The 25,718-nt window shown below is 62.0% G+C and overlaps 12 protein-coding genes across 12 annotated transcripts; 5 read left to right on the forward strand and 7 right to left on the reverse strand.

The window, feature by feature from the left end:
- The first annotated feature begins 393 nt into the window (after nt 1–393).
- AMSG_01093 (uncharacterized protein) lies at nt 394–1,587 on the forward strand. The gene has a single exon (XM_013906811.1). The coding sequence runs from the start codon at nt 422–424 to the stop codon at nt 1,532–1,534; it is 1,113 nt and encodes a 370-aa protein (XP_013762265.1). The 5' UTR covers nt 394–421; the 3' UTR covers nt 1,535–1,587.
- Nucleotides 1,588–2,415: 828 nt separating this feature from the next.
- Nucleotides 2,416–3,920, forward strand: AMSG_01094 (uncharacterized protein). Its single transcript, XM_013906812.1, has 2 exons — nt 2,416–2,460; nt 2,593–3,920. Exon 2 carries the CDS (start codon nt 2,651–2,653, stop codon nt 3,722–3,724), a length of 1,074 nt encoding a protein of 357 aa, XP_013762266.1. The 5' UTR covers nt 2,416–2,460; nt 2,593–2,650; the 3' UTR covers nt 3,725–3,920.
- Nucleotides 3,778–5,744, reverse strand: AMSG_01095 (glycosyltransferase family 77 protein). Its single transcript, XM_013906813.1, has one exon. The coding sequence runs from the start codon at nt 5,675–5,677 to the stop codon at nt 3,809–3,811; it is 1,869 nt and encodes a 622-aa protein (XP_013762267.1). The 5' UTR covers nt 5,678–5,744; the 3' UTR covers nt 3,778–3,808.
- A 107-nt stretch (nt 5,745–5,851) lies between these two features.
- AMSG_11637 (uncharacterized protein) lies at nt 5,852–8,439 on the forward strand (the record flags this gene model as incomplete). Its single annotated transcript, XM_013906879.1, has 3 exons — nt 5,852–5,863; nt 6,097–8,113; nt 8,150–8,439. 3 exons carry the CDS (start codon nt 5,852–5,854, stop codon nt 8,437–8,439), a joined length of 2,319 nt encoding a protein of 772 aa, XP_013762333.1.
- A 441-nt stretch (nt 8,440–8,880) lies between these two features.
- On the reverse strand, nt 8,881–10,233 carry AMSG_01096 (aromatic and neutral amino acid transporter). Its single transcript, XM_013906814.1, has one exon. The coding sequence runs from the start codon at nt 9,797–9,799 to the stop codon at nt 8,924–8,926; it is 876 nt and encodes a 291-aa protein (XP_013762268.1). The 5' UTR covers nt 9,800–10,233; the 3' UTR covers nt 8,881–8,923.
- A 199-nt stretch (nt 10,234–10,432) lies between these two features.
- Nucleotides 10,433–11,544, reverse strand: AMSG_01097 (NADH dehydrogenase iron-sulfur protein 8). The gene is made up of 2 exons (XM_013906815.1): nt 11,447–11,544; nt 10,433–11,016 (listed from the first exon to the last, which is right to left on the reverse strand). The coding sequence occupies exons 1-2, from the start codon at nt 11,525–11,527 to the stop codon at nt 10,465–10,467; spliced, it is 633 nt and encodes a 210-aa protein (XP_013762269.1). The 5' UTR covers nt 11,528–11,544; the 3' UTR covers nt 10,433–10,464.
- A 123-nt stretch (nt 11,545–11,667) lies between these two features.
- On the reverse strand, nt 11,668–13,063 carry AMSG_01098 (MRP-1 protein). The gene is made up of 2 exons (XM_013906816.1): nt 12,853–13,063; nt 11,668–12,474 (listed from the first exon to the last, which is right to left on the reverse strand). The coding sequence occupies exons 1-2, from the start codon at nt 12,936–12,938 to the stop codon at nt 11,700–11,702; spliced, it is 861 nt and encodes a 286-aa protein (XP_013762270.1). The 5' UTR covers nt 12,939–13,063; the 3' UTR covers nt 11,668–11,699.
- Nucleotides 13,064–13,434: 371 nt separating this feature from the next.
- On the reverse strand, nt 13,435–18,052 carry AMSG_01099 (uncharacterized protein; the record flags this gene model as incomplete). Its single annotated transcript, XM_013906817.1, has 3 exons — nt 15,260–18,052; nt 13,668–15,191; nt 13,435–13,611 (listed from the first exon to the last, which is right to left on the reverse strand). Exons 1-3 carry the CDS (start codon nt 18,002–18,004, stop codon nt 13,435–13,437), a joined length of 4,446 nt encoding a protein of 1,481 aa, XP_013762271.1. The 5' UTR covers nt 18,005–18,052.
- Nucleotides 18,053–18,293: 241 nt separating this feature from the next.
- Nucleotides 18,294–20,634, forward strand: AMSG_01100 (uncharacterized protein). Its single transcript, XM_013906818.1, has one exon. It carries the CDS (start codon nt 18,462–18,464, stop codon nt 20,013–20,015), a length of 1,554 nt encoding a protein of 517 aa, XP_013762272.1. The 5' UTR covers nt 18,294–18,461; the 3' UTR covers nt 20,016–20,634.
- Nucleotides 20,224–21,428, reverse strand: AMSG_01101 (uncharacterized protein; the record flags this gene model as incomplete). Its single annotated transcript, XM_013906819.1, has 1 exon — nt 20,224–21,428. A coding segment is annotated over one exon (1,196 nt), but the record flags the coding sequence as incomplete, so codon positions are not given.
- A 416-nt stretch (nt 21,429–21,844) lies between these two features.
- AMSG_01102 (uncharacterized protein) lies at nt 21,845–24,456 on the forward strand (the record flags this gene model as incomplete). The annotated part of the gene is made up of 1 exon (XM_013906820.1): nt 21,845–24,456. Exon 1 carries the CDS (start codon nt 22,111–22,113, stop codon nt 24,454–24,456), a length of 2,346 nt encoding a protein of 781 aa, XP_013762274.1. The 5' UTR covers nt 21,845–22,110.
- A 160-nt stretch (nt 24,457–24,616) lies between these two features.
- AMSG_01103 (40S ribosomal protein S13) lies at nt 24,617–25,698 on the reverse strand. Its single transcript, XM_013906821.1, has 2 exons — nt 25,643–25,698; nt 24,617–25,076 (listed from the first exon to the last, which is right to left on the reverse strand). Exons 1-2 carry the CDS (start codon nt 25,663–25,665, stop codon nt 24,644–24,646), a joined length of 456 nt encoding a protein of 151 aa, XP_013762275.1. The 5' UTR covers nt 25,666–25,698; the 3' UTR covers nt 24,617–24,643.
- Nucleotides 25,699–25,718: the final 20 nt, after the last annotated feature.

The raw sequence follows: 25,718 nt of genomic DNA on the forward strand, positions 1-25,718 counted from the left end.
TGGCTCTGATGGTGGACATCGTTGAGCCGTGACAGAGGCCAGCAATCGCATCGCTGCTGTTTGTAGTAGCGTACCTGGTATGGTCTCCCAGCGCAATGGATGAGTCAAAGCTGCCGAGTGTGCGTGCGTTAGTGGGCTGGGCCACAACAGGTGCGAGCGACACTTCGATGGCCATCGTTGAGCCGTGCCAGAGGACCGCATCGCCATTGCTTGCGGCAGCGTACTTGGTAGAGACCACATCACCCCGCCAACCAGTGCTAGCATCGCTTCCAGCTTCCATCGCCTCTGGCTTCCATACGGCTTCCATCGAGTCGGTTGAGCGAGGTCACGCCAGACCCTCGGCCACAGGCAAGGGAAGGAGCATTGCCACGTCTCGACGGCGACACACAACTCTGTGACTCGCATTGTGCGACGGCAGACGATGGGCTCGTGCGAGGTAGGCGCGGCCTCGCGGCGTGTGCTGTCGTTTGCGGTGGACTCGGGCATGTTTGCATCCAAGGAGACCAATCATCGGACGGTGGACGATGCTGGGAGGACGTCGTGCGGAATGGTGCCTCGACTGATGATGGCAGCTCTGCTTGCTTGCCCTGATGTCATTTGCAGGGTTGTCGTCTGTGATCTTGTGGTGGAGGAGGTTCAGAACTGGGAAGGCAATCCGGATCCGTTTGTCCAGGATGCTGATGAACTCGCTCGTCTCATGGTGGCTCATCCGCCGCCGGATGGCCTCCCGCTGCCGAGTGCTGACGAGGAGTTGGACAATGTGGCCGGGACCCAGCTGATGCAGAGCCATGGCGCGACAGTTATTCAAGTGGTTCCATCAGTCTCGCTCGATGGGCTGCACGCACGCGCCGACGCCGTTCGCGCTGCACACAGCCACGAGTGGACCCAGCGACAGCAGCGGATCCTCTACACCAACGGCGCGTTTTGCGCCAACGATGCCCGCATCGTCGAGACTGCACACTCGCTAAACCTCCCGCTCCTCACCATCAACAAGCGGATGACAACTCAGACCAATCCCGGCCGCAACGCGTTGCGCTGGCATCTGTGGCAAGACAAGCCCCGACCGCTGCGTCTAGTTGTCCTTGACAACCAGCACATCGATAGCGTGCCTGCCCTGGTGACTGCGCTTGTCGCCGCTGGCGCTGCCGGTCCCGCCGCCGCCGCGTCGCTGTTGCCTCTCCCGGATCCCACCGACTATGTCCGCTCACTCCGGGCGAGCCGGGCCGATGCCAAAACCTACGCCGACGTACATTTACTCACCACCGCCAATGCTGAGCTTCTTGCTCAAGCTCGTGCTGCCGCCACCGCGGACTTATTGGATGCAATCATCGGCAACTTGCCAGAGGCCGCGCGCTCGCTGCGATCGACCCGCACTGTGCTGCACACCTTTACCGACACCGCTCTCGCCGCCGTGCCCGGCCTGGCGCCGCAGGCCTCACTCCAACGGATCCTTGGCCCTGATCAGGCCCGGCTTCTCATCAAGCAGCTCATCGATGTTCTCCGTCTCGCCGTCGTCGCCGCTCTCCGCGATTGAGATGATCGCACGACGGCCAAGCGACAGCATCGTCATGGAGTAAAGGACTGGATGCGATGGAAGCAAGTACGGAGATGTGGGAGTAAGATAAGAGTCCTGCTCAGACCAAGCCTTGGCGAGGAGCCTGGTGTGTGTGTGTGGTGGGGCGTGGTGTGAGATGCCAGACAACACTTCTCGCGAGTCACCATTCATTGATGCTCGTGGTGGTGCTCGTTGCGCTATGGGGCGTGATGGTGGCCATGCTGATTGTCCTCATCCTGGCCATTCTAGTGTGTGGCTGGGGTGGTGACCAGAAGGAGAATGAGCCACCCAAGATGGCTACTCTCTTCCGCTACTGGCGGTATGTTACATCTGCCCACCCTTGCCTATCCCTTGCCCCCTCTTCCCGCCCACGCCCTTGCCCTTTGGTGCCTCGCCCGCCTCCCCCCCCCACGCTCTGCGCTCCGAGCATCTTTACACCTCCGTATTTCCCTATTTCCACCCTCCATGATGACCACAGTCAGCAAGCACATACAACACACATCCTACCCCATTCTCCTTAACTTTCATCTCCACAACCTCTTCCTACATTCCAAACCAGGCCTTGAAGGCCCTTTGCGGAAGCCGATGAAGCCCATGAATGGCGCAAAGTTGTTCGTTCGGTTCGTTCGTTTGTTGTTACTAGACTCATCGCATCAACTCTGGTCCGCGCACGAAATGGCTGGGCGACTGGGCGACTGGGCGGCTGGGCGGCTGGGCGGCTGGGCGGCTGTGTGATCATGGTGTGTGTGTATGTGTGTGTGCGTGTGTGTGATGCTTGTGCAATGGCGTGACTGCGACTGCGTGCGTGGCGTGGGCGTGGCGGCGTGGCGGGACGACTGTGTGATCATCGGGGGGGGGGGGGGGGGGGGGGGCTGATGCCGCTGCTTCTACTACAGGCATGAACAGTACGTTGATCTGAAGGGTGGAAGTGGGGCGCTGGTGTGGTGTGTGGATGTGTGTGGATGTGTGTGGAGGGTGGGGTTAGGACTCATGATGATGGTGTCTGCGGATTGGTGTGCTTTTGTGTGTGAGTGCAGCCTTGTTCTCTCGATCATTTGGTCGGGACGGATCATCAAGTACTACGATGGACACTACATGAATCGCAAGCGGCGGATTGTGCTGTTCATTGATGTCTTTCTGCTCAACTTTATCGTGGCAGGAATTGTTTTTGCCTCGTCGCAGCCTGCCGATGTCTCTGTCGACTGCACGCTGTTGCACTACTGCAACACCGAGTGCGCCGGGTGCGCGACGTCTCAGTTCCGGGTCGGGCATGATAGCAATACGGTCAACTACGAGTTTCCGTATGCCGACTCTGTGGCGTACCGCAACTGCTCGCGCCCGGGCAGTACCTCGCCTTGCTTCCCGTACTGCAACTCGGCGCGGCGCGGACAGTTTGTGGTGGACACGCGGCTCCGGTGCCGCAACACACCTGTGGCGCGGCAGCAAGATCTGCTGTGCCTCAAGCCCGAGGCCGTGCCCGAGTGCACCGACAAGGGCACGGATGTGTCTGTTGGTGGTGTGTCTGCCACGCTCCCGACCGAGCTTGACATGCAGGAGGTTGTGCTCCGGGTTGTGCTCACCATTGCCATTGTCTTCCCGGCCTCGTTCCTGCTCAAGTCGCTGATGCGGTGCACATATCGGTCCAAGGGCTGCTGCGCGTGCGCGAAAAAGTCGCTCGGTACCATTCTCATTCTAGCCATTCTTGCCGCCGCCGCCATTGTCGCCTACATCCTCATCTCGACGCTGCAGGACGGCGAGCTGTTTGGAACGGTCACGGCCTCGTTCCTCGTCGCCTTTCTTGCCGGGCTTGTCCTCGACTTTCCCAAGCTCGCCTTTATCTACTACTTCTTCCGCCGCAAGAAGTACGCCGAGCGGTTCATCAAGTGCTACAACATCTATCTCCGCATCCAGCAGGCCAAGATGCGCAAGGCCAAGAAGGCTGCCAGCAAGCACGTCAAGTCTTCGTCGCGCAAGGCCGGCCAGGCGCCGGTCCTCAAGTCGTCGTCGCGCCGCGGAAGCCGGAGCAAGAGCCGCCCGGTGAGCCGAAGCAAGAGCAGCAAGGGCCGGAGCAGCAGGAGTCGCGGCTCGTCCTCGCGTCGCGGCTCGTCGTCGCGTCGTGGCGCCGGCGGCCGTGCGTCCAAGAAGTCTCGGCGGACAAACCGGATCTAATGACTGGACCAGGCTGCCGTTGGTTTGCACATGGGCATGCACACTTTTGCATCGCTTGGTCTTATAGTTTAGCGGCGGGTATGGCTACTCGTACTGGGTGGGATAGTACTTGACCGGCCCGTCCTTGTGGCAGCACCAGACGGAGGCGACGCGGCGGGCAATGTCCTTCCACTTCTCATTAAAGTACTTCTCGTCGGCCATGCCCGAGACGGCGCGCGACATGGGCGAGATGTGGATGATGCGGTAGTCTGCGTAGTCGGGCGAGTTGAGCTTCTCAGCCCACCAGGTGTCGAGATGGGCCTCCTCGAGCCACTCCTCGGGCGTCTCCGGGTTGGAGATGGCGGTGGCCTCCTCGCATGACGGGCCGTCGTTGCCGCCGCAAAAGTAAAAGTGGAACCGCGAGTTGGTGACTGAGCCCGGGACCCGCGGGTCGATGAGGAACGACGACTCACGAAAGTCAACGATGCCGAGTTCGTCAAAGTGCTGCGGATTGAGGACGTGGTCGAGTGGGCACACAAACGGGAGCTGGAAGCCCTCGGAGTTCGAGACTCGGCACTTTGTCATAAAGTACCAGAACTTGTCGCACCCGCACCAGAGCTGCGGAACGACGAGGATGCGGTCGGTGAGCCGCGCAATCATGGCAGCGTCGAGGAACTGCTTGACCTGCCACTTGCCGAGCTCCATCTGGTCCGTCGGGATGGCTTCGCGCGGAGTATCGGACCCATCGCGGAGCCACTTGGCAGGAAGGTCAAAGTCAAAGGTAAGGAACTTGCCGTCGGCGTAGTACGCGACGTCGTCCGAGAAAAGCATGGTCTCGCGCAGGCGGTGCCGCTTGCCAAAGTCGCCGCCAAAGACGTGAGTGACGTGCGCCATAAACGGCGTCACACCCAGCCGCTGTGGCATCTTCTGCACAAAGTACGTGTGCCCGTTGCAGAAGAGGAGCGTGGGTAGGGTGCCGACTCGGAGCTTGCTGTGCCAGGCGTGGAAGATGCGCGTGCCCGGAACAAGCTTCATGCCCTCGTAGCCCTCGGCCATGAGGATGTTGATGGCCGGCTGGTCGCGAAGGTTCTCGTCGGCCTTGAGGCGGACCACAAGCTCGTCAAAGAAAGCAAAAGCACGCTCAGTCGGACGGACGTAGACAAAGCCACAGTTAAACTCGGGCTTACCCGGCTGCGGCAGTTCGAGGCCGCCGTCAAACGTCGTCGTGTCGAGGTTGTCGGTCGAGATGAGCACGTCGGCCTGCCGCGAGTGGTAGTACAGATACGGCAGCGGGTTGCGGAGGTACGCGAGGTCGTCGTCGGTGACCAGGAGCTCAAAGCCCCACTTGATGATCTTGCCAATCGTCACGTACTTTGCCCGCATGAGCCGGACAAACTCGGTCGAGCCCCAGCCGAGGCCCTCCTCGGCCACCTTTTCGTCGGTTCGGACGCGAACAACGTAGATGCCACGCTCAATGAGGTACTCCATCAGCTTGTCGTCAAAGGCGCCGATGACGTAGTTGGTGATGTGCAGCCTGGCCATGTTGCGGACGTACGAGACGATGAACAGCCGATGCTGGTAGTTGGCAAAGGTGACAATGATCTGGTTGTTCACCGCCACCCGCTCAAACGCCTCCTTGGTCAGCTCAGGCCGATCGCCGGGCTTGAGAATACCCTTGGCTCCAAGCGCTCCCACCTGTTGCGACTCCTTGAGGTGTTGATGCTGATGGTCGACGGTGACAATGGTTCCCTGTCCGTGGGCACCGACCTCATGGGTATCATCATCTCCATGATCATGTTTTGCCCCATGATCACCATCACTATGGTCATGCCCATGCCCATGCCCATGCCCATGCTCATTCCCAAGACTATCGTCTCCCGTCGCTGTCCCTGCAAAGGCCAACGTCGCCCTCCCTGCCCCACTCTTTCCCCCTCCCGTGAGGACCAGACCAGGAGCAGGACCACCGCCCAACATGCCATGTTGGCCAAAAGCAGCACCTTGCCCATGTTGTTGTTCAACCGCATGGTGTCACTGTCTAGCTGTGTGAAGTGGTTGCCACACACACACACACACCAGTGTACGGAACGACGATAGTCATAGTCATTCGTAGTCAAAAGATTTAGTCATTAGTTAGTCAGTCAAACGTCAATGACTAAGATGGTGATCAAGACGGAGACACCCCTCTCACACGCAGCATGCCCCGTTCTTCGGCCTTGTGGCAGCTTGTCACGCACCAGAACAGAGAGGCTCCTTGCTGCAGGCTCTGCGGCAAGCAGATTAGCCTCAACAGTTTCAAGTCGACCTCAAATATCAAAAGCCACTTCCGAAACGCCCACAGCGAGGTGCTGTCGGCGCTGGACGTTGATGTCCCCACGTCCAGCCAGCAGCTGCAGGCGTACTTCCCCTCGGAAGACCGCTTGAAGGCTGCAAAGCCGCGCGTTGCGGAATACGCGCTCAAGAGCGTGCTGTACAAGCACCGCTCGTTTGCGTCGATCGAAGACCCGTACCTCGCCCACATGTTCGCTGTCGCAGTGGGTTTGAGTGCGACGAGCGTGCGCAAGATTCTACCGTGCGAGAAGCACCTGCGTGAGGGTGTACTCGATCGCGTTTTCCTCAAGTACCGCACCAAGATGCAGGAGCACATTGGGGACGGGCCTATCTCCCTCATCGTCGATGAGTGGACGTCGTCTGGGACGCGCCATACCTTTCTCGGTGTGTGTGCCCAGTTCTACAGTTCGGGAGTGCGCATGACAATCCCCATCGGGTTCAAGGCGCTCACCGCCGATCTCATGAACGCTGTTCGCTCAACGTCTGACGACAGCGCCGAGTACGACACCACATATCTCTCCGCCAACGCCGAGAATCTCGCCAAGGTGGTGAAGCTCTGTGTGACAGAGTTCGGGATTGACTGGGTCCAGGTAGTCGCCTTGTCTAGCGACACAACGGCGCTCATGCCCCGGATGACAAAGCGCTTCCTCGAACTCCCGTGGCATCCATGTCTCTCCCACCGCATTCAGCGCATCGTCGGTGACGTGCTCAAGGCGGTACAGGCTGACAGTGAGCTGGATCCTGCCTTGGTGCAAACAGACTTGGTCTCGAGCCGTGACACGGCCGTACTCGAGATGGGCGGGGTAGGCGAGGACACGGACGACGAGGACGTCGAAAACGAGGATGGGTTCTCGGAGGTGGCATCGTTGTCGTCGTCAGAGTGGCCGACGCTGAGTGATACCGTTGCATCCGATGACTTTGCCTCTGCCCCGCTCGTGGGAAGCACTGACGCAATTTCTAAGCTGCGCCGCCTTGTCTCTTTCATCTCTCGCTCGTCCAAGGCCAAGCGCACGATGCGCCACTTCATCAACAAGAAGAACATCGAGGCTACGCACGCATACAAGTCCGCGCTGAACTCATATGAGATGGATGTCCAGCTTGGTCAAGTAACCGTGGATGACAAACCGTCTCCACCCGTCCTGGTAACATACACGTCGTTGCGGCCGGACGTGAGTACTCGCTGGGGCTCGACGGTGACTATGCTGGAACGGGCGTCGAGGATGAAGGATGCCGTGGATTTTGTTTCGACTGAGATCGCGGGTGCCCCGGCTAAGTTGACCGCGAGCGAGTGGGACGAGGTACATGACGCTGTGGAGGTACTCCTCACGATCAACAACTCGTGCGTCATGTCTCAGACGTCCGATATGTCGTCCTCCCTTTCGCTCCTTACGATGGTGGGGATTGTGGACGATCTGGCAGAGCTCAAGATCAACAACGAGGATATCCCTAGGATCCAACAGCTGTGCGACATCGCCACCCAGGCAGTGTACAAACAGGTTGCGTACTTGTACAAAGAGGATGCGTGCCTCTTTGCTCTCCTTATTGACACGACTGTCACCAAGGACGACCTTATGTATGTCCAGGGAGTTGTCGCCGACGCCAACAACTCGCTTGGTGTGCGCCATCTGGCGACCGCTGCTGAGGTCCACCATGACATGTGGCGTCGCTTGGCAGACGTCCTTGAGCCCAAGCTCCTGGACATTCTATCCACGCTCCCGTCGCATACTGCGGCGTCATCGAGCGGAGCGAGCAACACGCTGCCGCAAGAATCGCGGGACCCCACGTACTTTTCCCCGAGTATGTCTGCTGCCGGTGGGCCATCCAAGGTGGTAATGGCTGAGCCGGCTTCATCGCCACAGGCGCGCTCGCGGATGGCCGCGGAGCGCGAGGCGCGCGCTCGTAACATTGCCAAGCGCGAGAAGAACGCGGGGAAGCGCCTGCGCGCGAAGAGCGTTGATGAGGTTCGCGGCTGCAAGGTGCGAAAGATGACGGTGAACGATACGCCTGCGTCTGTGGCTTCGTTCAGCAACTACAAGCTCGTCGAAGTGTTCTGCAAGGTTCTCACGGCTACGTTGTACAACAGTCGGCTAATCTCTACCTCTTCAAGTTTGTCCGTAGGCGACGTGTTGGCTAAGTTTGAGGACGTGTGCGTCGGTCTCGAGTCTCGCAAGAACTGGAACCGCAAGGCTGACGTACGGCGGATCCAGGTGCTGTGTGCGAGGTTCCGCTTGTGGGGCCAGGGGATCCTTCTTCCATCGGCCTCCGCTGCCAGCGTCGAACGGCTCAACTCGGTGGCGACAGACATGATGACGAGGAAGCGGAACCGCCTCTCGGCTCTGCGCGCCGAGAAGATGATGCTCCTGCGTGCATGGATGCTTTTCGACTTTGAGCTGACGAAGAAACTGTAGTGACGATACGCATCAGCTGTTAGTCATTTAGTCAGTCATTAGAATCAGTTAGTTAGTCACAGTAAGCCGTTCCGTTCACTGACACACACTCTCTCTCTCGGTCTCTCGGTCTCTCGGTCTCTCGCTCTCTTCGTCACCTGGGGACTGACCCACTCGGTTGCTCCTCGCCCGACTCCTCTTACAACCGTTGGCTACATGTCCAATATCGGACTTGGGAACGCAGGGCTTGTGGAATAGCAGAGCGAGTGCGATGTGGGGATCGGAGGATGGGGATACCTTTGTGGAAGGTTGATATGTCTGAGTTGATGTTGATGCCTGCCTGGGGTGTGTGTGTGTGTGCTGCTGTTAGCCGTCGACGTGGCAGCAAGGTTGCAGCGGCATCGAGCGCGCCTTCCTCTCCGCACCGGCAGCGCCGATTCACACACACATCGAAGCAACTTGTCATGGTTCGACAAGGCACATTCATTGAGTGATGCTCACGTCTTCACACGTGAGCTGATGCCGAGTGGCCGGCGCCCCAGCCAAAGACCTCGACGCAGATGGCGTGGAGCGAGACAAAGGTGCCGAGGGCGCCGCCTGTGACGCCAAAGGCGACGATGGCGTAGCGGAAGCCTTGCGGGACAAAGTTGGAGGCTGGCTCCTTGCGGAAAAAGTGAAGATGGAGGAGGGCGGGGAGGATGAACGAGAGAGTGGCCGAGCCGACGTTGCCAATGAGCGAGAGGAGGAGGCCAAAGCGCGGTAGGATGTAGGCGATGAGAGCGGTTGTGGCCACAAGTGCGGTGGCGATGGCCTTGCGGTGTGCAGGTGCGTTCGAGCCGGTGGCCTCGGCGACAATGTCGATGACCGGAAAGAGCTGCAGCGGGTAGGTGAAGACGACGCCAAGGCAAATGCAGAGCGTGACGACATTGAGCAGCGGCGTCGGCTCTATGTTGAGAGTGAGCACGTCCTCGACAGCCGAGCCAAAGGCAAGGTAGCCGAGAACGCCAAAAAGCATAAAGATGAGCGAGACAACGACGATGCAAAGGGTGAGAAGGCGTGTAAAGGTCGCCGGGGCGAGACCCATGTTGGACTCCATGGGCACGACGAGGGCGATGCCCTCAAAGCCCGAGACGACGACGCCAAAGAAAAGCGCAAACGACGACCAGTTGGCAAGGACCACATCGCCATCAGGTGGCGGGGCAAAGGCCATCTGGTCCAAAGCGCGGGCTGTGATGACAACAAAGCCAAAGAGGAGGACAGCATCGGCGGCGAGCGAAAAGGGTACCAACTTGGACATGTCCTGGATGAGCGAGAGGAGGAGCACACCTGGAACCATGGCAACGAGAAAGAACCAGGCGTGTGACTCGTGGCCAAAGACCATGGCGGCGTTGCTCGAGACAAAGATAAAGTATCCGATGCAAAGCCGAGCTGAGTGATGACCACGGCCGAGTCGACGACCAGCCTCCCTGTGGGGCCATACACGGTGGCGGCAATGTCGCCATAGCTCACAGCACCACCTCCAGCACGACGAGCTTCGAGCTTTCGCTTGCACTCGATAAGAAGCATGCAGCAGTAGCCTGTGAGTGCTCCAATGATGCCCAGACCAACCAGGCCGACGCCTAGTCCGGCGCACTTGACCGCGTAGGGGATGGAGAGGTAGTTGGCACCCACAAAGGCCTTCATCATGTGTCCAAAGTGCGAGCCAAGAGACTCATTGTGTCCATCTTCGTCACTTTGTCCATGTCCATGGTCTCCCTTCTTCATCACTTCGGCCCCCACAACAGGCCCAGACGTCGACATCAGAGTCTGCGCTCTTGTGTAGAGTCGTGGTCGTCGTCGACGTCGGCTGCTGGTGGCTGGCCAGTCGCCGGTTGGCGGTCGGCGGTTGGCGAGGGCGGGGGGAGGGGAGGGATGTGATGGCGTGGGGGACGGGGGGGTAGGGGTAGGAATGGAGTTTGAGCGTAGGCGTGGGGATAGGCGTAGTAACGATGTCTGGTGTGTGTGTGTGTGCGCGTGTGTGTGTGATGCAGATCTTTATTCTCGCCTCTACCTGTACAGGTAGTCAGCCTCGAGAGCCTCGGCAATCTCGGTCTCCCACTTATCGCCGTTGGCAAGGAGCTTCTCCTTGTTGTACAGGAGCTCCTCGCGCGACTCGGTGGAAAACTCAAAGTTGGGACCCTCGACAATGGCGTCGACCGGGCAGGCCTCCTGGCACAGGCCGCAGTAGATGCACTTGGTCATGTCGAGATCATACCGGATCGTCCGCCGGGTCCCGTCGTTGCTCCGCGGCGCAGCCTCAATGGTCAGCGCCGATGCCGGGCAGGCCGACGAGCAGAGCGAGCACCCGATGCACCGCTCCTCGCCCGTCGGGTAGCGACGCAGCGCGTGCTCACCACGGAACCGCGGCGAGATGGGCCCCTTCTCAAACGGATAGTTGAGCGTGACCTTGGGCGCAAAGAAGTACTCCAGCGTCAGCGCCATTCCGCGCGCAAGCTCAGTCAGGAACAGAGACTTGGCGTTGTAGTTGAGCAGCTCGTCGTTAGACGGATCAGTAGAAAGGCCATCCCACCCATCAGACTTGTCAACCTGTGTGCTCTGCTGCTTTCCATCCCGCCCATCATCCCCAGACCCAGCCATGTCCACCCCGCATCCAAGCAAGCGTCCGCCGCAGCAAGCGTCCGCCGCAGCAAGCGTATGCCGTCCGAGTCGATCACCAGCCGGTCCGTCGTCCCCGCGTCCGCACCGCCATTCCACCCCGCACCATAGCGACCCAACCATCCAACACGAAGCATGTAACACATTGTGAGTACCTTGTCTATACACACAAGCACCTCCATGTCGTAGTCCTGTCATCTCAAGACCTCACAATCCTTCTCCGTACCCCTCCACTTGCGGAGCGGGGGAGAGTCTCTGGCTGAGGAGCAAAAAATCAAACGCGACGAGGCGTGGTTCAGTACCGCAAGGGCATAGGGATGGAGAGCAGGGGTGTGTGTGTGTGTGGGGGGGGGGGCATGATATGGCTTCGTACCTGGCGCACAGCAGCGGTAGGCACAGCAGCAGTGGCAAGCCCAGCAGCGGCTCGCACTCCTCCCGTCACAGCGCGAAGCATGTTGTGTCTCGAGTCGAGTGGCGGAGGCTGGGAATGTGGCGGCTAAGTGGCTGGTGGCTGGTGACTGGCGGGTGGCGGGTGGCGTGTGGTGGCTGACGGCCGGGGCCGGGTGGGTGGTGTTGGGCGGGGTGGAGAGTCGGTCGGCGGCTTGGGGCTTTACACCTTTACACGCTTAGTCGACCGGGAGATCAAGCTCCGGATCGGCAAACGAGTCACGGGCATGGACGGATCCAGCCGAGGCTTTGGGCGCGTCAGTGGGGACGGCAGGGGTGGCGTCGCCGTCGCCGTCCTGCTTGGATGCCTTGCCAACGCCGACGACGGCGTTGTTGGCGTTGAGATCGGCCTTGGTCTCGGCCATCTTCTTCTTGAGCTCGCGGCGCTTGGCGTGGTTCTTGCGGACCTCAACAGCCGCAGTCGACTCGTCGCGCGATGACGATCCGCCGTGCTGCGTGCGCATCTTGGCCATCAGGTCATCGTGGGCCGACGGCTTGTTGGAATGGTGGTACACACCATCGCGGGCGGTGGCCGCCAGAAGCAGCTGTGCGTGGTAGCACTGCTGCGCGAGGTGCGGGTTGGAGGCCTGGAAGTGCTCGCGCGCAGCACGGAGCGCCTTGAGGCCGTCGGTCGAGTCAAACAGCTCGTCCGAGTGCCGCACCAGAATGGGAAGCCAATGCGACTCGTTCGGATGAGTCACCATCCATGCCAGATCATCCGCCAATGCTGCCACCGTCGGCAGGGTCTTGAAGAACTGAGAGGCCTCAATGCACCGGCCAAACTCGTCCCGCTCCCGCAAGATGCACAGGCCTTGTCGCGACATCAGCCCCGGCCGCGGCACCGGTTTCTTTTGCCCCGATGTGATGGTGAGGTTGTACTTTTTCAGCAGCCGTCCAACCCGCTTCTCCGTCACCTTCCAGTGCGGGTACGTCAGCTGAAGAAACTTGGCGAGCCTATGTCCGAGAGCAGCGACGATGAGGAAAGAGAGAGAGAGGCCCAGCCAGCCGGGAGGAAGAGGATATCCGAATCCAGGGTACCAAGATGGTGCCACCAGTAGCCATCGCGATGTCATAGTCATCATCCCAAGTTTTGTAAGTATATATGTGCATGTTGTTCGCGTGTGTATGTACGTGACATGGGAGTTTGGTCGCATTGCCAGATAGTCCCCCCCTCCCGCCTCCCTTAGCCCTCTCTGCTGTGCTGTCCCGCCATCGCGATCACCCTCCTCCTCCCCCTCCACCCTCCCCCCCCCCCCTTCACCAAGCACCACCTCCCCCCCCCTCCCTCCCTCCCTTCCTCCCCTCCCCTCCCTGCACACCGTGTCTACCTACCGTTTCCTTCCAAACGATGGGTTCTGCTTCTTGGCCATGAAGAGGACAGGGAGGAACTCGTCCGAGCTGGGAATGACCTGCTCCATAGGCAATGTATAAGGTGGTGGTGGTGGTGGTGTGTGTGTGTGTGGGGGGTTTGTGCTATGCTGTGGTGTGGTGGAGGAGAGAGAGAGAGAGAGTGTGTGTAGGGTGTGTGGGATAGTGTAGTGGTGGCAAGTGTGTGTGTGGGGGGGGGGGGGGTGCGGGTGGCCGGGAGGTAGAGTCGGCGGGTGGCCGTGCTTGCGCTGTGGACGAGGCAATGATAATGGAGATTGGTTGGTCCTCGATCGCCATAAAGGTGGGCTCGACATGGGGCTGGTGCACACCAATCGGGGTCTATTACATAGGGAAGGTCAAGGTCAGGGCGAGGCCGATCGCGTCGCTCGGGGTGGCCTCCAGCTAGAGTGGGCATGCTCGGACTGGTCAACCACCCGACGACCGGCACGGGCTCTCGGCAAGTGTGTAGTGTTTGTGATGTGGTCGATATGCCTGCTTGATATTGCTGTTGGTGTTGCAGCTGCTTCGGTGGACGAGGAGGTTGGTTTACGATGAAACAGTGGCATAGATCGACGAGGATGAGCATGACGAGGACCATGCGGCGTTGCGGTCGCGATGGCCAGCGTCGTGGTCCGAGAGAGAGATCGACGGCGACGCTGCGTATGATGGCGGAAGGCTGGGGTCAGAGTCATGGTCTGAAACCGAGTAGTACGAGTAGTAGGCCTCGTCGACGTTGTGAGTGAGGCGCACGGGGAGGTGGCGGTGGGTGCCGACGAGACATAGGCCATCAGATCCTCGATGGTGAGGGCGGCGGCGTCGCCGGTCTCGCCATCCGAGGCAACCATCGACTTGCGGGCCATGTCGAGGAGCTCGGTGTACGAGACCCGGGCCTCGGCAAGGGCGCGAAGCTGGGCGGCGGACGCATCGCCGGTAGCCTCGACGAGCGAGGTGAAGAATCCGCTCGGGTTGTCGAGCAAGGCGGCAGGGGTGTCAAACTCGACGAGCTCACCGTCGTCGAGAACCATGACCCGATCCGAGTCGACGACGGTCCCGATGCGGTGTGCAATGGCGAGGATGGTGCACGAGGCAAAGGCAGTACGGACGGTGGTCTGAATGGCGGCATCGGTGTCAAAGTCGACCGATGCAGTCGCCTCGTCGAGAACCAGGATCTTGGGCTTGCGGAGTAGGGCGCGGGCGAGGCAGATGAGCTGCTTCTCGCCGACCGAAAAGTTGGAGCCGGCTTCGGTGACAGGATGGGCAAGGTGGAGATCGTAGCTCTCCACAGTCGGCTTGAGGAGAGCGAGCTCGAGGGCCGACCAGACCTCAGCATCAGTAAACTGCGCAAACGGGTCGACATTGTCGCGGACGGTGCCAGCAAACAGGACCGGATCCTGGGGAATGATGGCCAGCGAGGAGCGGAGGTCGGCGAGGCCGATGGCAGTCACGTCGACTCCATCGATAACCAGCTTGCCGCCGTCATTCTCGATTTCGACCAGGCGGAAGAGGACCGACATGAGTGAGGACTTGCCCGAGCCGGAGCGGCCAACGACGCCGATCTTCTCGCCACCACGGATAGTGGCGGAGAGCTTTTTGAGAACCAACGGAAGGCCCGGGCGGTATCTCATCGAGACGTTGGAAAGCTTGATCTCGCCAGACGACGGCCACGACGGCGGCGGTGCGTTCTCTGGAATGTGGGCCGGCGCCTCGGATGGCAGCTCCGAGTAGGCCGAGATACGCTCGACCGAGTTCATCAACTGCTCAACAAAGGTGCCGAGCTGGACGACAAACTGCATGAAGCCCGTGACCGAGAGCGAGTACGAGACGGCCATGGCGGCGAGGCCAGGATCAAGCTTGCCCGAATGGATGTCGTCGCGCGAGAGAACGATCGAGAGGCCTGCGGCGAGGACAAGGAGCTGGCCGAGTGTCACCATTCGGATGCGAAGCCAGAGGCCGGCAACGTGCTGATAGAGCATGGCCTGGTGGTTGTAGTCGAGGCGAGCGCAGTTTTCAACGGCTAGCTGCGCCTCGCGCGAGTACGCGCGGACCGAGTCCACTCCGGCCAGCGTCTCGGAAAACTGCTGGTAGACCGGCGAGCGCGAGATCGACGCCAGCCTGCGGAGCTCGAGTGACGAGTAGCGGTAGTAGCGCTGGATAAAGTAGTAGACGACAGCGATGGGGATGAGAAAGAAGATAAAGTACCAGCGGATGACGCAAATGGCAACAAGCATGCCCGAGAGGAGGAAGATGACCAGCATGTAAGTGTTGAGCTGCGCCGGGAGCTGAGTATCGATGGTGTCGAGATCCTTGGAGAACCGGTTGAGGATGCGGCCGAGGGGGTGGTGTCAAAGAACGACATCGGCGAGTGGAGGACGGAGCGAAGGACCCGCTCGTGCATTTCGCGCGCGGCAGACACGGTGCCGCGGACCCACCAGACTTCGCGGGCAAAGACAAAGAGTGTGTTGAGAATGGCAAAGAGAACAAGGATGCCGAGGTAGAACTCGAGTTTGAAGCTCTTGCCGGTCTTCTTCTCGAGATAGCCCGACGACCAGTACGAGAGCCACAGATCGGTGCCGGTGGTAAATGCCTGAGCCACGGCATGGAGGAGCATGTAGACGACAAAGAAGAGGATGGTGCCCATGGTTGCCAGGTACTTGAGGTAGACGGAGAGCGGGACTGCGCCAGTATCGCGCTCCTCAGCAATAGTCAGTTTGCCGTCGCCGCCAGCGGCCGGCTGCGGATTAGGAGGCGGCACCTCCTCCACCTTGGAGTGCGAGGAAAGGAGCGAACTGCCTGAAATCAGGGCCGACGACTGCTGGCGTCTGTCGAGCGAGGCTGATGTGGCCTTGGCATTTGTCGCAACAAGGTCAGCGTCCGAGCCGCTGGCATCAACGGAGCCCATGTGCTCAATGTACATCGCAGCAAAGGCACCATCAGCAGCAAGCAGCTCGTCGAGGGTGCCCTCTTCGGCAATGGTGCCGTCACTGCCGAGTGAGATAACGTAGTCGGCAGCAGCGAGGTGTTGAAGGTGGTTGGTGGTGAGGACGCGGGTCTTGGAGCGTAGAACGCCGTTAATGCACTTGTCAAAGATGTTCTTGCCGACCTCGGCGTCGACGGCCGAGAGAGGATCGTCCATGATGTAGATCTCGGCGTCGGTGTAGACTGCGCGGGCAATGGAGACCCGCTGCTTTTGCCCCCCCGAGAGATTGATGCCGCGCTCGCCGATCTCAGTCTCGTCGCCTGCGGGGAGGACGGTAAGGTCGTGGGTGAGAGAGGCCGCGGTGAGCGCAGCCTGGTAGCGGGCCTCGTCGTAGTTGGCGCCAAAGAGCACGTTGTTGCGCAGGGTGTCGTTCATGATCCATGCCGTCTGCGGCACAAGCGCAATCGAGTCGGCGACGCAGACAGCGCCCGACACAATGTGGATTTCGCCGAGGAGAGCTGCGACAAGCGAGGACTTGCCAGAGCCGACAGGGCCAACAATCATGACCAGCGACCCACGCGGGAGCTCAAAGTTGATGTTGCGGAGAGCAGGGAGCGTCGGGCCCGATGCCGTCACATGTGGCGCGGCCTTACCGCTGCCATCTGAAGCTGGCGCAGCGGCAGGCTCCGCCTCTGTCAGTGCCTTTGCTGACGCCTTGGCAGCCTTTGCGGCTTCTGCAGCGGCCTCTGCAGCTTCGACAGCGGTGAGCTCGGGCGCCCAGGCAAAGGTGCCATCGACGATGCGGGCGAGGATAGGCTTGCGGGCGGCAAAGCGAGGCTTGCGAGGGCGAGCGCGAGTGGACGGGTCCGGGTTACCGTTGGCGAAAAAGACGAGGTCTTCTTCGGTGATGCCGTCGGCGTCGAGGCCTGGGGTGTAGGGGATGCGGGTGTTGGCAACCTCGCGCTTGGTGAGGAAGCGCTCGAGGCGAGCGGTAGAGGTACGCGCGAGAACGATTTGGATGGCCATCATGGGTGCATTGGTGAGCGGCATGCGGAGGAGGTTGAAGAGGGCCATCGAGACAAAGACGCGCTCGACGGTGAGCGCGTCTGTGGTGGCGGCGTAGACGACGATGGCGGCGAGGAAAATGAGTGTTGGCGAGAGGATGATACCAAACATGAGGGCGGCGGTGTAGTTTGCGATGCGGCGGATGATGTTGAGCTCGGTCTCGCGAGTGGCTCGAATGCGAGCCATGAACGGCTCCTCGTACGAGTTGAACTTGATGACCCGGATGCCGGTCAGGATCTCGTTCATGAGCTTGACTCGCTCGTCAGCGATTTGCATCTTGGAGACTTGCAGCTTGGAGAGGGCACCACCAATCTTGGCGTTGAACGGAAGAAAGATGAGAATGACGGCGATGCCGGCGAGGACCGACGGGCCGAGCTGATCCCACAGCAGCGCGAGGGCGACGATGATCTGCAGCGGGGTGGAGATGACCTCCTTGATGACGTTGGTGAAGGTGAACATGCGCATGGCGTCGGTCGACATGAGCTGCACAATCTCGCCGGTCGAAGTGCCTTGGCGTGCGCCGTTGGACATGCGGAGCGCCTTGCGGAAGACGGCGTTGTTGGTGGCGGCCAGCGAGGCCATGCCGAGCCGCACCAGGATGCGGTCGGTGGTGGTGCCCAGAATGGTCCCGATCCAGGGCACAACGGCGAGGAGACATGCGTAGATGATGCCATTGACCATCGGCTCATCCTTGGAAGCCAGGAACCGGATGATGGCCCGGAGGAGGAGCGGGCCGGCAAACGGCGCTCCAGCCGAGAGGATGACCATGACGAGGACCATGACAATGGCTGGCGTGCCGGCCATGGCCACAAGCGTCCTGCGGAGCGATGGGCGCTTTGGCGGCGCGTCCGGCCCAGCCTCGGCGGCGATGGTGGCCACTCGAGCCTCCTCCGCCGCCCAAAGCGCTTCAAATTGCGCCGTCACGCCTTTCGCCTGCGAGATCTCCGGCAGCGGCGGCAGGTCGGTGTGCTCCAGCGGCTGCCTGGAGCCGAGCTTTAGCAGCGGCGAGATCCATGAAAAGCCCAGCCGCGACGGCAGCGAGGCCGTGTCTTCGGGGCATACCTTTATCCGATTCACCTCTGGGTCTGGCTTGTTTGCCTGGCTCGACTTGCGGGCTTTCATGGTCTTGTGCATCGAGTGCGAGCGAGGTGTCTCCAGGCGGACAAGCACCTGAGGCACAATTGGCACGTGCGAGTCGGCGTGGGCAGCTGTGGCAGACGACCACGAGTCGGGCTTTTATGCTCTGCTACTCCGCTTTCCGACGGAATTCCAAGGAACGGACGACATGGACGGCAGCGATGGGAATGTTCCTTCTATTTGCTGCTGCAATGAGCTTTGGCTTCTTGCAGTGCGGTTGGAGAAGGGCAGTTGGATGTGGTGAGCGCCGCGATGGACAGGGAGGCGCGCGGGTTGTGGTAGGCACGGAGAGGGGGGGGGGGGGGGGGGGTTCTTCCCGGCAGGGCAAAGGGACAGGAATTGAGGGGTTCGGTTTTTCGGTGGCAAGCCAACACTCGTCTCACTGCAGCCGATTGCTCGTGTGATCTGGCTCGTGCGGAGCACTGGACGCGCGGCTGGACTGGAGTGAGCGGCGATGGCGCTGGATGTGTTTCGGCGTGAGTTTGTGGCGAGCGAGTTCCGGCCGCGATGGTTCATGGCGACGGGGCGAGCGCTGACAGGCAACGGGACGGCGATGCGAATGGGCGCGTGCGTTCGTGCGCTGATGGGTAGTGGTGGCAAGGAGGAGCGGAGCGATGACGATGGTGGCGATGGGCGAGCACGCGGACACGTGCTGCGGGCAAACCACGGGCTCGGCCTACTCGCGGCGACACGGCTTGTGATCTCTGTGCGCATTTTCGGCGAGGTGTGGGCGGTGGACGAAGTCGGACGTGGCCCGCTGTTTGTGCTGGAGCGTTGCACGCTCCCTCGATGTGTGCGCGGGGTCCGTGATCGGGTAGCTGTGCGAATGGAGGTGGCATCGGTGTTCGAGACATCGTGTCCGGTGCTGGTGACAGCCACGTTTGGCTCGCGAGCGCTTGTTGTCCACGAGCTCGACGGCGGGCGGGCCGAGTGTATGCGCGCGCTGCCGGCCGAGTTTGGGCGGCCGCCTGCAGCAGTGGGGTGGCTGAACGCCGGGCGCGAGCTGTACGTAGTGTCTGCTGCGGCGGTCGAGGGCGGGCACAAGGTGTGTGTGGCGGTGTACGGGTGGGAGCCACTGACACGGCAGCTGTCGGCCGAGCCGGCGGCGCTCGGCTGGGTGGTGGCGCATCCGCCGCGGTCACGGGTGGTGTGGGACGGAGTCGACGACGACGGGGTCATCGAGGTGCGATCTAGCGCTGGCTCGCAGTTCTACGCTGCAAGCGATGTTGTTGCGGCGCTTCGGGACGCAAGGTCGTCCGAGGTCTTCCTCGGTGGCGAGCACGGGCTGGCACCACTGGCGGAGCTGGCGTTGAGCGGCGCGCGTGTGACCGGCATGCCGCCGTTCCAGTTCTCCGACTCGATGTGTGCGGCTGGCGGGCCGAGCGGGGTGGTCCTGGCCACATCGCGGACCGGCGACCGCGGGCCGATTGCAGCGCGGGTGGCGGACCTGGGCAGCGATCCGGGCGTGGGGCCGAACCTTTTTGCGGACGCGCCTGGGTGGAGCGCGCAGATGGGGTTCGACATGAGTGCGTTCTTTCTGTTTAGCGGGCGGCGAGTGCTGAGCCGGACGTACTCGTGCATCAAGGTCTTTGACGTGGCCGCGTGCGGGCCGGCGATGACTGCGGCACCACCGCTGCCGTCGATTACCACCGCCGCCGAGTTGGTTCGCAGCAAGTCAAGCGGGCTGGCGCCGATGGAGGTTGTGGATCGCCGGCAGAGTCGAGACGAGAGCGGCAAGGACTCGCTGGAGGTTAGAATGCGGTTTGCGGTGAGCGCTGTCGAGGTGAGCGATGTGGTGCGGCGTGTACGGGAGCGTGAGGCGGCGTCTCGGCTCAGCGACGATGGCGGCGAGGCGGCGGCCGAGGTGGGGCTGTACGGCGATCTGGGCGGGCGCGACGGCCGTCGCGGATCATGCAGGACGAGAGCAACCTTCTGTCCAGCTTTGGACTGGGAGGCACGTGCGACGCAACGATCCACACGGTGGCGTTTGCGCCGTACCAGCGGCTGATGGCGGTCGGGTGCAGCGGAGCGGCGGTGCTGTACGATCTGGAGAGCGGCGAGGCGTTGGCGAGCGTGGCGCTTGCTGAGTGGGACTCTGAAGCGTTCAATACGCTGGTGATCATCGACGGGTGGCTGGTGCATGTGGTGCGGACGACGAGCGGCGGCAGCTTTGCGGTTCACGTCTACGAGCTGGTCTCCGACGCGCGGCGGCTAGCAGCAGGCGATCATCCGAACCAGGCCTTGGCGTTGGCGTAGTGGCGGGCGAGCTCATCATGGGTGTAAAAGCCGGTGTCAGGAGGCAGATTCTGGGTCTCAAGATACTGGAAGAGCAAGACCTGGTCGCTCGGATCGAGGGCGTCGACGGCAAAGTCGGCAGCAGGAGCGGCAGAGGGCGGGGCGTGATGGGAGGCGTGCTCGGCCTCGCGCGCGGCGGCGAGTGACGAGACGCCGATGGACGGAAGCTCTTCCGGGCATTCTGCAGCGAGGCTAAAGAGGGTGACGTCGGCCATGTTGAGCATGGCGCCCTGGATGCCGAGGTCGTCGCCGAGGTCGACGGTGGGGAATAGCGAACCAAGGTAGGCACGCATGGCAGGCGCCGAGGTGGTGGAAAGAAAGGCTGCACCGGGGTGCGTGGGGCGAGCATGCGAGTCAAAGAGGAGCCAGAGTGGGAGAGGCGAGACGTCGGTGGCCGGGAGGTAGGCGAGCATGACGGACTCGGGCGCTTTGGTGATGACGGCGGCGGCCGGGCCGGCGGTTGCGGCAGCCTCGAGCATGGGCATGGCCTCGGCGACGGTGTGAGCCATGAGACCGGCCATACGACCCATCACCAGACTGCAGCTGTAGCGATCGACCTGGGAGACGACCTCGTCGGCCGAGAGCTGCATGGGCGAGGTGTAGGCGGCGCCGAGGTCGAGAATGGCGTCGACAAGGTCGATAGTCGGGCTCTCGCCGCGGAGAAGCTGCAGTGCAGCCTCCATGGCCATAATAGTGCAAGAGGAGATGGCACCAATCGAGTACTGGTTGCGCTCGGCCTGGACAAGGTCGAGATCGAGATCGGTGGCGGCGGCGGTGGCGGCGGGCGCCTGCGCTGCGGGCTGACCTGCCGTGACCGCCTCGGCAAAGGCCACGGGCGCGAGCCAGAGCGCACCAGGGGTGGCATCGGGCCAGCACACAGTTGCAGCGGCGTCAAAGAAGACAAAGGCACCGGACGGCTCGAGCCAGGCACGCAGAGCGGCATCTGCGGCGGTGTTGCCATCATCGGCGGCAGCTCCTGCGTGGGCCGGGTACTGCATGACGGCGCCGAGAAAGGCACGTAGCGCAGCAAGCGGCAGTGCAGGGATGTTGGCATGTGCTTCACTCACACTCCCGTCAAGTAGTGTCTGCACATTGCTCACGTCGGCAGCCGTGGCACAGTCCATGGCTCTAGTTGCTCTCGACAGGTGTGGTGTGTCCGCCTTTGGGAATGGTGTCGCAAATGCGACCTTTTTCGGCGCAGCCGCGCCCGGCCCCGGCGACCGATCGGCTGCAGGCCAGTTCCGGGCGCGCAAGAAGATAGAGAGCAGAAAAAAGACATGCTATGAGCATGAGCTCGAGAAACATGCTCTATCCATGTGCAAGCGGAAGGAGAGTTGGTAAAGGTAAAGGTATGATACACAAGAGCCCGAGGCGTGACCAGGCGGAAGGAGGGAGGTCGAGGGAACGATGGAGTGCGACCGGGAGCTGTTTGTTCGGTTGGCACAAGTGCCATAGTGTCGCAATGGAAGGTGCACCAGTTGGCGGCATCAAAAAGAGCAGCGGGAATTGGGCGGGAGCGGGAAAAGAAGCCTTTACGCATCCCCTTGTCTTATCCATTGTCGCGTACGGTTCGTAGGAAGCAGTCTCCACAACCGTTACCGACAAGACTACGCAAAAGACCAAGTCACCCCCCCCCATCTTGCTTACTTTCGTACTTGCTTGATCCTCTTATCACGAGGTTCATTCCCCGCAACTCTTTCCTCCCCCCCCCCTTGTTGTGTACTTGACCGAACGTCGGCGGTACATCGAAACCTTTGTGTGACGTCTTGCTTCCATTTTCGAACGCTTGCTCTTTGTCTCTGACAACCATGCGTGTGGTCAAGATTACCTTTGGCGCTGAGACGCGCCGGTTCCGGCTCAACCCGGAGACGACGACGTTTACTCGGCTGCGCGAGCTTGTGAAGCAGTCATTTGCTCCGCTTGCTGGTGACGCCACGGAGTTTGTGCTCAAGTGGACCGACGAGTTCTCGGAGGTCAACGTGCTCGGCTCCAACCTCGAGCTGACCGAGGCCTTCCATGTGGCGGGCACGGCGCTCAACCCCCCGATTCTGCGGCTGATGGTGGAGGCTTCCGAGCCTGCGCCTGGCGCCGCGACTCCTCTCCCCTCGCCCGTGGTGGTGGCGGTGACGGCTGATGCCGAGGAGGAGGAAGACGATGATGATGATGATGATGATGATGATGATGATGCTGATGCTGCTGATGCTGCTGATGCTGCTGATGCTGCTGATGCTGCTGATGCTGAGGACGAGGACGCGCGCGGCGCTTCGTCGTCGTCGGGCGACAACAAGTCGACTGACGACGGCCCCGACGCGGCGCAGGGCCGCACGGTTCTCGTGGCTTGGCTCCGGCACGTGCTTGCCGGCGGCAAGGGTTCTGTGGAGCCGCAGTGGCTCAACGACCTGATGCACTCGGCGCTGGAGGCGTTTGGCGGAGTGCAGGGCCTGATTGCGCAGGCCGAGGCGTCGCCGGACGCTGTGCCGGAGGAGCTGGTGGCGAGCGCGGCTGATCTGCTTCTGGGCAACACCGAGCTCCGCAGCGTGCTCGCCTCGCTGGAGGTGGTGCCGATGGAGGAGGTGCTTGAGGAGCGTGCAGCGGCCGAGGTTGCGGCTGCGGCTGCTGCGACGGCCGAGGCCGAGGCTGCAGCGGTGGCGGCCGAGGCCGAGGCTGCGGCTGCCGAGGCTGCTGCGGTTGCTGCGGCTGCCGAGGCTGAGTCGGCTGCTGCTGCTGCGGTTGCTGCTGCTGCTGCTGCGAGCGGGCGCGAGGGCGCTGCGGCTGCGGCTGCTGTGCGGCGTGGGCCGCATGCGCGACTTGCGCAGGCCATCGACGACATCTTTGGATCTGTGATGTCGCAGGTTGTGCAGCCGATCCTGAAGGCGTCGACGGAGAGCGCGTCGAAGAACGCGCTTCACATTGCGGCGGCGCTTGCGCCGCAGCTTGCCGCGGACCGCGCGGCCGAGGCTGCGGGCGCAGGCGTGGTCCACGCCGGGGTGCGGTGTGACGGGTGCCAGGTCTCGATCCGTGGTATCCGCTACAAGTGCACGGTGTGCGACGACTTTGACTTGTGCGTCGAGTGCGAGCGCACCGGGGCCGCGGGCCATGTTGCTACGCATCTGTTCCTCAAGATCCGCAAGCCCGTGCGGATTCGGCGCGGCGCGCTGCTGCCGGACCTCTACGCGGCGCAGTCGCAGGCCAAGTGCGGCTGGCGGCACCGGCGCCGCAACGTGGCGCGGTGGATGGAGCAGCGCAAGCCCGTGGCCGAGCCTGTGGCGCCGTCCGAGCCTGCACCCGCGGCAGAGCCCGTGGCGCCGGCTGTGGTCAAGGCCGCGGCCAAGCCGGCCAAGCCGGCGAAGAAGAAGTCGCCGCGGTTTGTGGCACGGTTCATCGCCGACGTGACCATGCCCGACGGGACCAAGCTGGCGCCGGCGACGCAGTTTGTCAAGATCTGGCGGATCCGCAACGACGGCGAGACCGAGTGGCCCGAGGACACGCGGCTGGAGTTTGTGGGAGGCGACTGCATGCTTGGCAAGGCGGTGGCGGTCCCGGCGGCTGCGCCTGGAGAGTGCGTCGACGTGGCGGTCGACATGGTGGCGCCGCGCCCGGCCGGGCGCTACTGCGGCTACTGGCGCCTTCGCTCCGGCACCGGCGTTCGGTTCGGCCACCGGGTCTGGGTCGACGTCCTCGTCGTGCCGCAGGAGCCGGTCGAGGCTGACGACGACGACGACGAGACCGTGATCGAGACCGAGGCTCCCGCCGAGGTTGACAACGGCGCGACGTCTGCGTCGTCGGCGGCCGGCAAGGAGGTCGACGACGACTCGGTTGTGGCCGAGGCTCTCGAGCCGGCGGCGACTTCGGCTGAGCTTGAGGCCGAGGCCGAGACCGCCGAGGCCCAGATCGCCGAGACCGAGGCGGTGGTCGACGGCGCGGTCGAGGAGATCGCGGTCGAGGCGACGCCCGACGACGCTGTGGCGGCGTCGGACGATGACCTCGTCATCGTTGGCGACTTTGCCTCGGAGGTTGCCGCCGAGACCGAGGCCGACCTCCCGCCTCTCGCGCAGCTCGAGGCCATGGGCTTTGGCGACACCGAGCGCAACCTGACCCTGCTCTCCAAGCACGACAACAACGTCGCGCGGGTTGTGGCCGAGCTCCTCTCGTGATCTCGCCCTCGCGCATTACTTGGCTCTCATCTCCACCACCATCATTCCACCATCATTCCCCATCCTGCCTTTGACATCGGTAAACCAGGAGTTTTGACGACAACGACAACGATCGTAGCTTGCAGCATAGCATGGGCGGGTTGTGAGGAGACAGCGAACAGACGATTGGTTCTGCGTTTTATTCCGTTTAGGCAACGAGGGTGGCAGCGGTGGCCGAGTCGTACTTGAAGTTGGGGGCGAGGACGCGGGTCTTCTTGTAGTAGCGCGAGAGGCGGTGGATGCGCGACTCGACGAGGACGAGGCGGAACTTGGCATCGCGGTCCTTGCGGTTGCGCTCAAGGTGGCGGCGGATGGAGACGGCCTTCTTGATGAGGTGGTACAGGTCCTCGGGGATCTCGGGCGCCATGCCGTTGGCCTTGAGGATGCGGAGCACCTTGGCACCGGTCACGTTCTTGACGCGGGCAACACCGTGCGAGTCACGGAGCATGACACCAATCTGCGACGGGGTCGAGCCCTTCTTGGCAGCGTGGCAGATGAGGGTGCACACCTCCTCCGGGGTGACCTTGAGCCACGACGGGGGGGCAGTGCGGTAGGGGAGGGCCGAGCGGCTGATGCCGCGACTGTGGTTGGATGTCACCCAGGTTGGGACAGAGGGGTGAGTGATGGACGAGGGGGGGGCTAGCCAAAGCTATCGAGTCTTCTGAGCTGCCGCTCCTGCACAACAAACCACAACACAACATGCTGCACCACGCCATTTGGTCGTGGGCTCGATCCTCTTCCCGTTGCGCTCCTACACGCTGCGGAAATTCAAGGGCGCAGACGGGGGAAGCCGGCAGGATTGGCTTCTGACGACAGAAATATTCCTAGCCGTCCGACAAGGGCCACACACACACACGCCCTGCGCTGCTCACCACAACCTTCCACGCCCACCACACCGCGCATGGCGGTGGGACACAGCGCATACACCGCCTTGTCAAGCTGGGGGTGGTCAACTCGTCTCGGTGCGTGTGTACATGGGTCGCCAGTCGCCGCGGCCGCCGCCATCAAAGTGTATGATTTCGACCGCCGGCTGTCTGACCCACACACCCATCCAGAGCAGGGCATTGCACCGCCTCACCACCTTGGCTCCGCACCCACTATTCCCGCTGTGCTAACGTCGCTTATGCTCTCTCTCCTGTGTACGTACCCGTTGGAGTGCATCCGAACCATCTTGAACTGTGTGTGAGTACGGAGAGTGGTGTGGGTTTACCTCACCGCGCCGC

The sequence above is a fragment of the Thecamonas trahens genome, assembly GCF_000142905.1.
Source record: "Thecamonas trahens ATCC 50062 unplaced genomic scaffold supercont1.4, whole genome shotgun sequence".
Taxonomy (NCBI): Eukaryota; order Apusomonadida; family Apusomonadidae; genus Thecamonas; species Thecamonas trahens.

Bases quoted from the DNA above. Each gene is read 5' to 3' on its own strand.
- AMSG_01093 (XM_013906811.1), top strand. From the start codon at position 422: ATGGGCTCGTGCGAGGTAGGCGCGGCCTCGCGGCGTGTGCTGTCGTTT.
- AMSG_01094 (XM_013906812.1), top strand. From the start codon at position 2,651: ATGAATCGCAAGCGGCGGATTGTGCTGTTCATTGATGTCTTTCTGCTC.
- AMSG_01095 (XM_013906813.1), bottom strand. From the start codon at position 5,677: ATGTTGGGCGGTGGTCCTGCTCCTGGTCTGGTCCTCACGGGAGGGGGA.
- AMSG_01096 (XM_013906814.1), bottom strand. From the start codon at position 9,799: ATGGTCTTTGGCCACGAGTCACACGCCTGGTTCTTTCTCGTTGCCATG.
- AMSG_01097 (XM_013906815.1), bottom strand. From the start codon at position 11,527: ATGCTTCGCGCTGTGACGGGAGGAGTGCGAGCCGCTGCTGGGCTTGCC. The intron at 11,017-11,446 runs GTACGAAGCCAT...GATGGAAAGCAG, and splicing joins CTACCGCTGCTGTGCGCCAG to CAGAGCACACAGGTTGACAA.
- AMSG_01098 (XM_013906816.1), bottom strand. From the start codon at position 12,938: ATGGAGCAGGTCATTCCCAGCTCGGACGAGTTCCTCCCTGTCCTCTTC. The intron at 12,475-12,852 runs GTAGGTAGACAC...TCTCGGACATAG, and splicing joins CCATCGTTTGGAAGGAAACG to GCTCGCCAAGTTTCTTCAGC.
- AMSG_01100 (XM_013906818.1), top strand. From the start codon at position 18,462: ATGGCGCTGGATGTGTTTCGGCGTGAGTTTGTGGCGAGCGAGTTCCGG.
- AMSG_01103 (XM_013906821.1), bottom strand. From the start codon at position 25,665: ATGGTTCGGATGCACTCCAACGG. The intron at 25,077-25,642 runs GTACGTACACAG...ATCCAACCACAG, and splicing joins GTTCGGATGCACTCCAACGG to TCGCGGCATCAGCCGCTCGG.